The sequence below is a fragment of the Triticum dicoccoides genome, chromosome 3B, assembly GCF_002162155.2.
Source record: "Triticum dicoccoides isolate Atlit2015 ecotype Zavitan chromosome 3B, WEW_v2.0, whole genome shotgun sequence".
NCBI lineage: Eukaryota > Viridiplantae > Streptophyta > Magnoliopsida > Poales > Poaceae > Triticum > Triticum dicoccoides.
The window spans coordinates 742,103,680-742,117,192 of NC_041385.1; the positions used below are offsets into that span (position 1 = coordinate 742,103,680).

The following is a 13,513-nucleotide window of genomic DNA, read 5'->3' on the forward strand; positions in this document are numbered from 1 at the left end:
GACCTGTCGGTGGGACGACATGCCCGATATGGAAGAGACGAAGCACACAGTGATCCCGGGGCATATGACGCATATGTCCCCGCAGCGTGATTCGACTCTCTGCCCGCTCGAAACGTATGCCCAGCGCCCGACGTTTCGACCGCGGAGACCGCCACGCGACCAAGGCGCGCGTGGCCCCAAGCTGCTAGTTTATTACGACGCGGCTTCCTTCCTTGGCCTGACCTGAGCTGCTGTCTATCTATGCCTCCTCCCCCTCTCTCCCCGTTTCCATTTGCTGCTGCTTCTTCTGGAGCTTCTCCTCTCCTGCCTTCCAGTCCCTGCAAGACGCGCGACGCGCGGCAAAGGTGGGTCAATGCGTGTGTTCGAGTTCTTTGCCGCTTTGGTTGATACTGTTGCTCGTCTCATGGACAAGTGTTGTTGTTGATTTTTCATGATATGCACGAGCGGGGGTTTGATTTCCGTCGCCGCGGCCTGAGACGAGGGGTTCGTCCACACAACTCAACCTTTTCACGCGCGTCGATCTTCTGTGGATTTACCATATGACACAGACTACATGCTGTGATGCAGTAGAGCGGATGTGTGTTTCCGTGCAAGGTGAGATCAACCTGTCAACATTAGCCAGGGCGTACGTGCATGCGCTTGTGCGTCCCGGAGGCCAAGAGGAAGGAAGGAAGGAAGGAAGGGAGGAGGACGGCGCATCCACGATTCTGTCCCGTCCCGGCGAGGCAATCGATCGACGCCATCGGTGGTGCGGTCGTCATCAAGCGCACAGATGGGGATGCTGCCATTGCCGGCGCCGGCGGCGACCGACGCTAGCTAGCTGGAGGCGGGTGGGCGTTTGCGTCTTACTCTGGGCGGCTGGCCCTTCATCTGCATATCAGGTGTGTTTGCTCGCTCCGTCGCTCGTACTGTATTTCATTCTATGATGTTAACGCGGCCAGCCTGTACACTCCGAAATACTGTATTTTTGCAGGTTTGTAGTGCTTGTTTTCAGAGCTTAGAAAAAATATCTGCACAAATAAATTGCCAGATCTATGCACTACACATATTTTTTTCCGGGATTAAAGCTGAACTTTTGGTTTTTGCCTTAACGCGCTACATAAACGAAACATGCTTTCTGCACAATATGTATGTCGAGATCGAGATTCAGCAAACACTAACATTCAAGAGGACAAGCCCAAATCCCACATCTAGTAGACCGCAAGGAGAAAAGAACAGATGCTGAAATAGCAGCAAATGCAAGAAAAAGTAGGCCCACATCTCATCATCCAGCAAGGCTACTACTTTCTTTTCCGGATAAATTGCAAGGCTACTACTTATTTCGTCTCACATCAGCAATATGGGATCACAAACCAGACTGCACTTACTGAGCGGTCCTTTTGCTTAATGCAGACATGGATATGATCCTCACCAAGTTAAAAGAGGAAACATCTGCATTAGGTTATAAAGTGCATCCACATAAACTGATTTCTCATTCAGTTGCAATTTTATTTTTCAGAGAGAGATCATTCAGTTCCACATGACAGGAATAGTGAAGGATGACAACAGATTGATAGGTTCACATAAATATCACATACAGAACATTTTTATTGAATTAGTATTAGCCCACCACCCTTTTATTGAATTTGCCCTTATTGCCATACACGTTACAAGCAGCAGCTCTGACAACTCTTTGATACCCAACTGGGGAAGAGTGTTGCATCAGGAAACAGGGCATTGCTTGTACCAAATGCAGACACATCACATGACTGCTCTCAAGTCCTTCCTCGCTTCTTCTGTCCCCTAGGACCGTTGGAGTTCTCGCCACTCCTCGTGCTTGAGCCGCTATTTTGTTGCGCCAACATCTGCACTCCAGCCAAACAAGAAAGCAAAGCTTGTAAATAATCTTGGTACATGGATTCAGAGGATCTATTCTGATGTCTCCATTTTGTCTTTGTTTTTAGTTTATACGCTTAATTGCCTTGTAAACAGTTTCTGTATTGATTTAACTCTCCAACCAGGTTCTGTTTCAAAACCTAATTTCCTATTCGCAGGTAACTGACAGGATCTATTCTGATGTCTCCATTTTGTTCTTTCATTTCAGGCAGCCTGCAATGCAAATCGGCTTACTAATGCTTACGAATAAGCTGGACAATTCTCAGAAAAATGGAAAAAGAACCCACTTGTCACGGGCTTACGGTAAACATCAATAGTAGCCTGATTCTAGTATAGCCAGAAGATATGTTGGCATCTGATATTCTGACATCACATGAATGTTCATACTTAATTTAGGCCTACCAAACAAAGCTTCCTCACAAGGATTTCATTATCTTTGGCACAAGGTCAGTCTCTGTGCATGTGTCTGTTGCTTGGATCATATCCACAAGTACAGTTCTACTCAAGCAAGGGCTGCAAACAAACCTTTTTGCCCTGTTTGGAATGGATACTTTACTATGGATACCGATGCCAGGTCCTTATGCTGAATCTAGAAAATCTACTAGCAGTTAACTCCTTCTGAGTTACGATGAAACTATCAAAGGCAATCACATCCATAGTAAAGTATCCAGTGAGCTTATTTTCTTCTACCTATCATTTACCAACACATAGGGTCTAATGTAGCACACACATTCAGCCCATTATCTCAAGATGTAAGTACTTCATTGAACTTTTTTATAGTAGAACTGATAATCAAAATGGAAACTACATACCCTACATCAGTAGATAAGTAACAATATATATTCAGTAGGAATGAATTTTGTATAGTTAGGGCATCAAGAGCAAGACTGTGGAAACCAAGATAGTGATAAAGCTGTGAGCTGCTGAATTAGTGAAAGTAGCTGAAAACAGAGCCATTTTCTGATGGAGCAAGGTTCCAAAGGGAACCAGAGACTTGATGCATTGACACAAAAGCTGATTACAGGTGTCAATAGAACCGCTGAAGTGTACCTTTTTTGATTTTGTATTCCTCAAAGCATCTGTCAGGAGTTTCTCCAGTTTTTCTAGCTTATTAGCATCTGAGTCATCAGCATTGTTTTGAAGAGACCTGCAGGATTGCACCTAACCAGCTTAGGAAAAAACACAGTAAATAACATACTAGAAGAGATTATGAAAGGTCTCAAGGGCTACCAAGAAGCAATCTCTTTAAGCCTTGGCTGTATGTTTGAAGGGTCACCATCCTGGTTCAGAACCAAAAGATCATGTCAGAAATATGCAAGTATATAAACAATCATATAATTTGGCTATCCTGGATACAAAATGGGGTAAATAGAATATAGATGGCTTATTTGGACAAACAAGTAGCTACCAAGCAAGACTGTATTTGTATTCATTTTGCTGGTCCTATGCATAGGCGACATAATCGTTGATTACAAACACTTCATCATGCACATCATATTCCCATGGAAACTTCAGAAATGTAAACTGATTGAATGAACAGTATGATGCTTGGGAGTTATATATTCCACACCTAAACAAGCTGTAAGATATGCAATAAGAAAGCTATATAGATTATTTTACATTGTTGCTACTTGCATCGCCTCCATTCACGTTCGTTCCGGCTCCTGCAAATCTCTGATAGCGATCATATGTACCTTCTATGCTGAAAACAAATGCACCACATTAACGTTTGGAAACTCACTGTACTAAAGCTGTAAGACTCTGTAAGGCGATTTTAAACAAAAATTCTAAGTACTGAGGAGAAACAGTAAAATAAAATTAATCACTTTCTCTTTTATAATTTCGTGAAGACCTTCATATAGGTCTTTCAAACAAAAATTTGGTGAAGACCTGCATGTAAGACTCTGAGAGGCAATAAAATTCTAAGTACTTTGGAGAAACAGTAAAATAAAATTCATCTCTTTCTCTTTTATAATTGAGTGAAGACCTGCATATAGGTTCATCATTATCTCAACCTGTGCAAACAATAGCTACAGTGCAATTTCAGAAGCTTTTGTATCACTTCCCTCTTATAAAAGCCCCCTCCTTGGGCCCAAGTAAACCTGATCATGGACAGCCCGGCCCGAAAAACTGGGTTGGGCCAGGTCAGGTTTGCCTTCTGGGACAGGTTTGGGCTTCATTTTACCACCCAAAAGAGTATTAGGGCCGGGCTCAGGCTTCCTTTTTCCTGATTTTCAGGCTGGGCTTGCACGTGCGTACGCTAAAAAATAGTGTCCAGGCCAGGCTTTGGGCAACTTTTTAGGCCAGGCTTCGGGCTTGAAAAAATATTTTTTTTAGGCTTTGGGCCGGGCTCAGGCTTGTAGTTTAAGGACCGGGCTTTGCAAGCCCGGACCGGCCCGACGTATAATCAGGTTTAGGCCTGAGGTCTCTTTGCCTTCCCCTAGTCATTTTCTCCTCGGGGTTCTCCAAGGTCTTCTCCCAAGAGTTCGAGCCTTTGGGGGAGGTATTTGACCTAGAAATTGGGCCCCCGTCAACTAAAACTTCCGTTGAGTTTGTAGCTAGGAACCATTATATAGATAGAATGTAAGGATGTTCATAAATACTACCTATGTACCGTAATGCAAAGACGTTTTTGCAGTTCAATTTAAACTGCAAAAACGTTTTATATGATGGGTCGGAGGGAGTACCTTCTAAGCACGTAGGTAAGAACACATATAAGAGGAGAAATTACACCACATATACATTCCTTTCGAACAACATTATTGTCTCCCTTTTAGACTTAAGAGTGTCATCTTCACAAGCCCTCGCTCGATATTTTTATTTTTCTTTCGTCTCATAACATTTGTATAATTCTTGAGAAGGGCTAGAACAACTAGAAGAAAACTAGGGCCCTCAATAAGACCAACCACTTAGCCACATAAGAGTTAGTTGATCTGGTGAGGTTGACCTAAGGTCAAGATGTTTTTCTTAACCACCTAAGAGAAACCACTTTGCCTAACAGAAGCATAACCGAAAATATAGGGCTTCAATTCCCTGGTACAACCATCGAACTTGTGACACACATAGGTTCCCTGGTACAACCATCGAACTTGTGACACACATAGGTTGTTGCTCTATGCACTCCATTCGTCATGGGTGCAATGCGACGAGCTCAAAATGGTGGTAGGCAATTCGAGCAAAAAAGAGGCATATATCCTCATAGTGGGAGGGGTCTCTATACTCCAAGGAGGATTGGACGCCAAACTTAGCTTAGATCTCCAGGAAAGCCCCTACATAGCTCAAGAAATAGGCCTACATGATAATCATTATCTGACAAAATGGATGTTAGAACTTCAAGATGCATCGCATCAAATATGCAGTTGAATATGTTCATATCCTCAATATTCTTACTTCAGTATGACTCACAACAAATATGCTGGCAAACACAAATACATCTACATCACCATAATGACCCTAATGACTCTAGACTTATTGGGAACCTTCTTCACAAGGGAAGCTCGTGGATTCCAACATCCTTGCCTAGGTTGTCCACACTAACATCGTGTGGTGCACCTCAAGGGCCTGAGCAACCACCATATTTGCAACTCTCAAATGGTGGTCATGCACGCGATATGGTAAGGGTTCCTACATAAGAAACATTAATGAGTACAAGCAAACCTTCTTGTGAAAGCGACCATCCCTAAAAGATCCATCCCAGTATAATTTCTTACCATGGCAAAGGAGCTCAAGGAAGAAAATGAGTAAAGAAAGATACACACAAGAGCTAGGAGCTTCATCATTATTGAAGGCCTAATTATAATTCTTTGGGTCACAATGGGGCAACGACACCCTAGAAGAACCGAAGAGGTGGACCTTGAGCCTCAATAAAGGGTGTGGGCCAAAAGAGAACAAGCAGGACTATTGTCCATGTAGAGGATGATGACATAGCCAACACGAGTCTTCCCCTCAAAGCTTTCTTTTAAATGATGACAAAAAGTCAGGTCACTAAACATGGTGTCTTAGGATAGTCTTTTTTGTGGAGCACGTTGGCGTCCTTATAGATGCACATGTATGAAAGGTTCTCTATAAAGATCCTTCACAAATACCATGAAGACAGGTTGGCATAATTTGAGTTAGGGCAATACCACATGCCTTGGTAGAGCCCAAATCACGCCCTCAATCTGAGCATAGTGGAAATGCCAATTGTAAATGGGACGGGGCATACTTTATCATCAATCGGATAAAGGAGCACAACATGACTCATGTATATAAATGCCCACACCATCACACGTTTAAAGAGCTATATCTAGGCATGGGAGTATTGTGTAAGTAGTTATATCTCTTGGACCATAACATAGGTTGATCAAGAGGGGTTGCTCCTACCTGCTCGTATAGAAGAATAGATTAAAAACCATGGGTGTGCATTGTACAACTTGCTAGCAAGTCGAGTGGCACATTGATGTGCTTTCAAATGTCTCATTGTCTTGTGTTGACAATGAACATGGAAGATTCCCTAGGTTTTGAGCCTCGCCTAAACAAAGATCACTTTGCACTCCAAAAGCGTGAGAAGGACCGCTTGAAAGGTGTAAAAGGATCGGTGCAAGAGCTTGTCCTCGGATGTGTAAACTCCACAACACCGCTTGAAATGTGTAAAAGGGTTGGTGCAAGAGCTTGTCCTTGGATGTGTACATTCCACGACATAAGAAAATTGTTGGATACCAATACATCATATGTTGTTGACACATGAGATTTCTCTACATCACTCATTTGTGCAAATCCTAGATGAATGTGAGCCACAAGAAAACCAAACCCACATGGAGACATTTTAACCACTTAAGGAATGACTCATGAGTGTATTACCCTGTGAGGGAAGCATCATTGCCATCATTGTCCATGAAGCATCTTGTCAAGGTAGTGTATTTGAGAACACCCCAAGAGGAGCCATAAAGGGACAAGCTATGTGACAGATTCCACACTTAAGGGGTCAAGGATTACAATAAATTATTGTTGAAGCGACCATCAAGATATGCGTAGTTCTTTTGCATGAAACACTAGCTTAATCATATTGGAGAAGGTAGGCGAACTTGTGGGAACAATTTCATTGGAGTATGTTTTGGACCAAACCACCATCAAGAGCTGACTGAAAGAAACATTTGATTTGAAACACTTCTAAGATTGGTGGGTTGTAAGAAGCCATGGGGAGTTTTTCGCCACCCATCATAAAGTTGAAGATCCTTCAAGGGAAAGCCTCTCAAAGGATCATCGTTAAAACTATTGATGCTATTGGAAGATTAGAAGAAAATTTGAACAAATGGGAGCAACCAAGTTGGGTTTGTGTGAAAGTTTATGAGTGTACCACAATATCTTCTCTATGCCGTGAGATCGATTTCCATCTAAAATAGAGGGTAACCTCCCCTTTGTATCTCCTCTTGGTACCTCCTATGTTGGAAAAGCTCTTGAAATGAGCTAAGGATTCGCCTTTTCAAAGCGTTCTCTTTAGGATCCAACATAAACCTTCATCCATGGGTTATCATTGTTAACAAACAAATGAAGCATGGGAAAACTTTGAGTTGACACAATAGGATCGATCTATCACTCTTCCCTTTGGCCTTTTGGAATACATACTACCATCATCTTTCTCTTCTACCTAGATGAGTGCAATATCTTGAGGGTTGTACGAGAACAATAACATATGCTGCTAGAAGAAATGAACCCTTCCTAGATTCCCATGTGGTCATACCAAGACTCAATGGATAAGAGCTACGATGTTTTTAAAAACCTCTAACAAAACATGAGGGCCTTTTGACTGCTTGGTAGATGGCAACAAGAGGTGCCTCTTTGGCACCTTTTTTAAGGCATGATTATGGGGAGTGCTTGAATTGGGCTTGTCCTATCAAGGGATCCCATGTAAGAAGCATCACGGTTGTCCCAATATTTTACAAGTAGCCACCATTATTGTTGGTAGACTACCTGTACTACATATCCATCAATATAAGAGCGTTATATCTGATAAATTGAAGGGATGCTTAATGTGCACCCCCTGAATGGAATGGTGCAATTTTCATGCTCTTTTCCATACCTAGAGGTGAGCAATAAATGTTAAGTGACTTTTAAGCCTCTTGACACAAATTTTAGAGCCCTTTGGCTCAGAGACACCTCACAATACTAATGTTAAAACCCTCCTTCGGTGCCACCTATCAAGGAGTGACATAGAGGTGCATTGCATATGTCAAGGACAATAATAGTAAAGGTCATGTATTTAGGTCTATGATGCCGCACTTGGATTGACACCTTGTGCCATTTAGGTAGACGAAGATACTAATGCTCTGTCGGTTTCTAGTGTCTCGCATACTTAGTGCTTCACCCGAGAGGCCAAGAAGATAAATGCAATTCCGATAACTAAGTATGAGATGAAGAATCATCATGTTTAGCTCTAGGAATAGGATCTCCATGTTTCTGTAGGGGGGCTTACTAGTGGCAGGCAAAAACCTTGTCGCTCTTCATTCATGGCCGCACCAGGGCTCTCTAGCACCCTTGTCAGTTGGACACATGAAAGCGAGAAAGGACGAAGAAATTTTGTCCTAAACGATAAATGCTAGCATGAGAAAATACACTAAAAGTGCACCTAAAATAGCTAATGAGTTTTGGGGATTAATGGCGAGACAACCAGCGGATTAACTATTTTAGTGAGTTTATTTCTGCGGGATTGAGAGGCATACCAGTCAATCGAGCTCGATTGCGCTGGTGGCGCTTCTATCTAGATAAGGTCAAGCGCATCATCCTCTAGGTCAAGCACCTCTCTTATATGGGACTGGGCAGCAGTACATGGGCCATGTGCCACTCATTCAACACTCCCTCTCAAGGGGGTGATGGACATCTGTCATTCCCATCTTGTCACACGCCATATTGCATTCTGTAGTTCCCAATCCTTTTGTCAAGCAATCCTTAATCTGTTTCCCTGAATTCACATGCTCTATCTTGATAACCCCAACATATAGCTTTTCTTTGATGAAGAATCTGTCTATTCTCACATGCTTAGTTCTATCCTGTAGTGGATCGCTCTCTAGCTTGATTGCTGATTTTTTATCGCACCACACATTTACACTAGTCTTCAATATTGTTCTTCTAATAAATTTTTTCCACAACATGTCACTTACCATTTGAGCCATAGCTCTATATTCGGCCTCCTCAGTCGATCTGGACACAACAACCTATTTCTTACTTTCCATGATACCAAGTTCCCACCAACAAAGACATGAAATCCCGAGGTTGATCTACGATCATCTAGGCTACTTGCCCAATCTGCATCACAATACCCATCCACCAAGAGATGCATGTTACTCTCAAATAATAGTCCCCTTCAAATACCTCAGAATCATGTGCACTGCTTCAAGATGATCACTCCTAGGTCCATGCATGTATCTGATTACCACACTAACGAGAAAGGCAATGTTAGGGCGTGTATGACGTAAGTAGAACAACCTCCCAACTAATCTTTGATACCTCTCCTTATCCACTAGCTTGCCTGACTATGCTGTCACCTTGTCATTTTGATCAATTGGGTTTGAGGCTGCCCGACATCCTGGCATTCCTACATCTCTTAGGAGATCTGAAGTATACTTCCTCTAAGATAGCGCAATACCCTTGGCATAACTGACCACCTCTATGCCCAGGAAGTATTTGGGTTGGCCCAAATCTTTGACTTTAAAGGCCTTACCTAAACACTCTTTCAGCCTTACCCAAACGCTCAAGATAATGCTTCATAGGATGCATAATTTCTGTTATCAATATCATCAAACCGATATAATTCCTCTAGTATCCTTGCTTTTGCTCAAGTACCTTTTCTCAAAGCAATTGGCAAATCAATCAACCCTTCTGTAGCCACTAACTCATGTTCAGTCTAATCCCCATTAGAGGAGATTGAAATCACATCAGTACTACCCTGTTGTTCCGCCTGTGGGTTATCTAGTTGCTCCCCCTCATGTGCAGCACCATCACCCCGCCTCCGTAAATACACCTTTAGTTATGGGTAATATAGTTGTTGCCCCTTATGTGCAACACTATCACCTCACTTCCGTGAATACACCTTTAATTGTTCCTCTTGCTCTGTTGTCCACCTTGGCACGATGCCAATCTGGGTAGGAGCATCGCCTGCCTAGCTTGGCACCCCATTAGTCACAATCGGTCATTCACTCGAGGGTGTTATCAGTTAATGAGATTGTTACTTGCTTTGTTGTATCGACATATCACCCTCAGTTGTTTGCTACACCACTGAATCACCACCACCACAGCAACCACCGCTGTCCCCTCTTGACCTATTATAGGAGGCTGGGTATGGTCAAGACTATCAAATAAGCCACTAAGATCAATTTCCTCGCCATAAAATGCTTCAGATTCCCTATAGGTGACATCCATGCTCATGAAGGTCCTGTGTTTAGAAGGACTCCAGCACTTGTAGCCTCGTGGTCAGAAGAATAACCCATGAAGATACACTTGATGACCTATGGATCCAATTTGCCCACAAATGGCCTGTGATCCCTGACAAAGCAGACACAACCGAACAGCTTGGGAGGAACCAAAAAATCATTCTTTCCCAGAAGTAACTTAGAAGGTAACTTCATACCTAATATTCTCTATAATGTGCAATTGATCAGGTATATCGTAGTCATCACAACTTAAATCCACAAGAATTTCGGCACATTCATAGTAAACATCAATGATCGGGCAGCCTCCAGAATATGTCGATACTTCCTTTCTGCCACTCCATTATAAGGATGAGTGTCCAAACATGAGGATTGATGCAAAATCCCTTGCTCAAACAAGAAAATCCCAAACACTTTGTTCACACACGAAGTGACATGATCAGTTTACATGTACCTGAACATTGAAGTGATTTTTCACACACGCATAGAAATTCTTGAAGCATTGGAAAGTTTCATCTTTGTGACGCATCAAATAGACCCATGTCATACGTGAGTGGTAGTAAATAAAGGTCAGAAATACTTTGCACCACTAACTGACACCATAGGATTTTTCCACACATTCAAGTGAGCAAGAACGAATGGGGATATACTACCAAGTCTCTTACTCACATAAGATGTCTTCGTGTGTTGTGCAAACTCACAGGCATCACATTTCAGCTTGTTCTTATCTACTCCATTCGTTACATCAGGAACAACTTGCACATTTATCAAGGATACATGCCCCATTCTACAGTGATGTTTCATCACCCAGGACTTTTTTTCTTCCCCAGCTGTCGCAAACACCGAGTTGTCCATTTGACCAGGCCCGTCACGGTCATGTACCACAATCACCTACGCCTTATTCCAGTCCCAATCCCCCTTCCAGTCGGCCTATCCTGAATCAAGCGCAATCCTCTGTCCAGTGTTGCCCTATAGTCCACCTGGTCGATTAGAGCACTCAAAGACACAAGATTGACTAGGAAGGCTGGCACATGTAAGACTAAAGATAACTCAATAGTGGGGGTACATAGAACTCCCAATACCCTTAATAGGGTATAATGTCCCTTCAGCTGTACATATGGTGTTAGTTGGACATGGAGTACGCTGATCATATGACTAAAATTCCCTGAAGTCACCTGCAACATGTTGAAATGCACCAGAGTCTAGTACCCACTCTGCATCAGTTCTGTGAGCAGCATTGTGGGCGTTTCACTGTTGCCATCATTTGTACAGATAAGATGAGCCAAACTTGGAAGACTAGCTAGTATCCTCCTGGCTATCATGTTGTTCGATCTCACACGTATGCTCCACTTCCTGCATCACTTTGCCAAGGAAAAGCATCAAAGCAAACACTTGTTGCCACATACTTGTTGCACATGTCCATAGCAAACCAACGCCCTTGGTTGCTGCCTCACGTAGCTCACACCTGCCCGACACATGTGTCCGCTTCCGGTCATGGTCTCCTACTAGCATTTCAGCTCCTTCGTGCCTTGCTCCTTCCTGTACGTCACACGAACATCCATAATCCGACCGCACTAAATCCATGACCTTGGTCTCCTCCGCCAAGTCATTAAACATATGCACGACCTCACCACCTTTCATCTTCCTCCCAGGCAGCCACACACAATAGCTAGCCTTCCTCCTCGAATAGTTGTGCGCAACAATAACACCTCCAACAAAAGCAGCATCAACAAAGGCACCCGCAGCTCCTCCTCTAAACTCCAAGACAACAACAACATTCACTACCTCCTGCTCCTCCCTAATCAACTTCAGCTCCTCACCGCCTCCAAAACCACGACAACAGCACCTCCTGCTCCTATGCCAACCAGCGAGAAGCCCAAAACCAAGAACAACAACAACCAACAAGAGGAAATTTGGAAATCCTCATGACCAAGCACTATTGTCGTCGTGTCTCCTACGCCGCAACGCACGCTCCTGGCACGCAACTCATGCAGTTTAATGCCTTGCCCGAGCCATCACCATCGTCTTGGCCTTTTCTTCAAGCCTCATGCTCTGATACCATGTGGGATTGGAGGAGAGGCATACAAGTCAGTCGAGCTTGATTTCAATGTCGGTGCTTCTATTCACACAGCGTCGAGAACTCTTATATGGGCCTAGGCCACCTAGGCCAACAGTACATGGGCATGGGCCACTCATTCAACAGTTTCACATTAGGTCACTATGCTAAGTGGAAAAAAATTGATGACCCCTAAAATGAAGTTTGCTTAGAGCTCAGTAGTTAGTATTATTCTAGTATTTTAGTGGATCCATGATTCTAAATTGAATGGAAGGACAATAATACTATCAACAGGGGCACACACGTTGGAACTAGGAATGAACACTTCCAAAATCTTGAAGCAATCCCCCACATTTTCCACCCTTATTATTGTTGAAGTGCATATGTTGATTGCCTAGCCCTTTCCATTAGTTCAGACTTTTGGTTGTGTTGGCTAGTGCATGAAGCTTAACATGGTATCAGGCCCTAAGGTTTTGAGTTCAAGTACTGGATTTCATAATTTATCAAAAAATTGTTGTTGCCCTCTTTTGTATCCACGTATAGGCCTCTTGAGCTATACCTCTGAGTCTAGTCACGTGTTGGATTCTCGCGTCACACGTGAGAGGGGGTGTTGAAGTGTATATGTGGATTTCCTAGCCCTTTCCATCAGTTCGGATTTTTGGTTGCGTTGGCTAGTGCATGAAGCTTAACAATTATCTCATTTGAAACACTTTACACTCTCTTGGTACCTTCACATCAGTGGGTCAAAACTATCAAACCTGGTGATTTGGGAGAGTTGTTGAGTGAACTAGCTGTTTCCAAAGTTTCTTTTTTGAACTACTTAGTCTTATCCATGCCTACTAGGCTCGACGTCATTTAGGCATATCTCTTCTAGGCCGGATACCACTGAGGTATTCTCTGTCCTCTACTTCTGAGCTAGCAAGTTTTCTCCAACTAGTACAGTTCCAGTATAGCTCTAGCACATTTGAGCGGTGCTTTTTTGGAACCTCAATTTGTGACCTAGTTGTTTTCCACCAAGCCATTTTCAGAGGGTGACCTGTTAGATCAAATGCCTCTAAGCAAGAGTTTTTTGGTATTTCCGACTGCCTCATCCTTTATGGCAACACCATGTTGTTTTGAACGTCCAACACCTATGAATAATCATCAGCTGGTATCTCCGTGTAGTTGGCTTCCAAGTGCT

At 43.1% G+C, this 13,513-nt stretch overlaps 1 protein-coding gene and 1 long non-coding RNA gene across 3 annotated transcripts in view; one reads left to right on the forward strand and one right to left on the reverse strand.

The window, feature by feature from the left end:
• Window positions 1–282: 282 nt before the first annotated feature.
• Window positions 283–2,784, forward strand: LOC119278200. 2 transcript variants are annotated; one of them, XR_005137666.1, is made up of 4 exons: window positions 283–483; window positions 568–881; window positions 2,084–2,178; window positions 2,272–2,784. It is a non-coding gene; the product is annotated as an uncharacterized LOC119278200 (long non-coding RNA). The 2 variants fall into 2 exon arrangements; XR_005137665.1 differs by having other exon boundaries at window positions 2,084–2,784.
• Window positions 1,454–13,513, reverse strand: part of LOC119278199 (MADS-box transcription factor 51-like) — a 32,881-nt gene continuing 20,821 nt past the window's right edge. The window contains exons 2-5 of the mRNA XM_037559552.1: window positions 3,496–3,577; window positions 3,106–3,155; window positions 2,926–3,022; window positions 1,454–1,844 (exon numbers count right to left, since the gene is read on the reverse strand). Coding sequence (XP_037415449.1) covers window positions 1,755–1,844; window positions 2,926–3,022; window positions 3,106–3,155; window positions 3,496–3,577 — 319 coding nt within the window. The 3' untranslated portion in view covers window positions 1,454–1,754. The remainder of the gene's footprint in view (window positions 1,845–2,925; window positions 3,023–3,105; window positions 3,156–3,495; window positions 3,578–13,513) is intronic.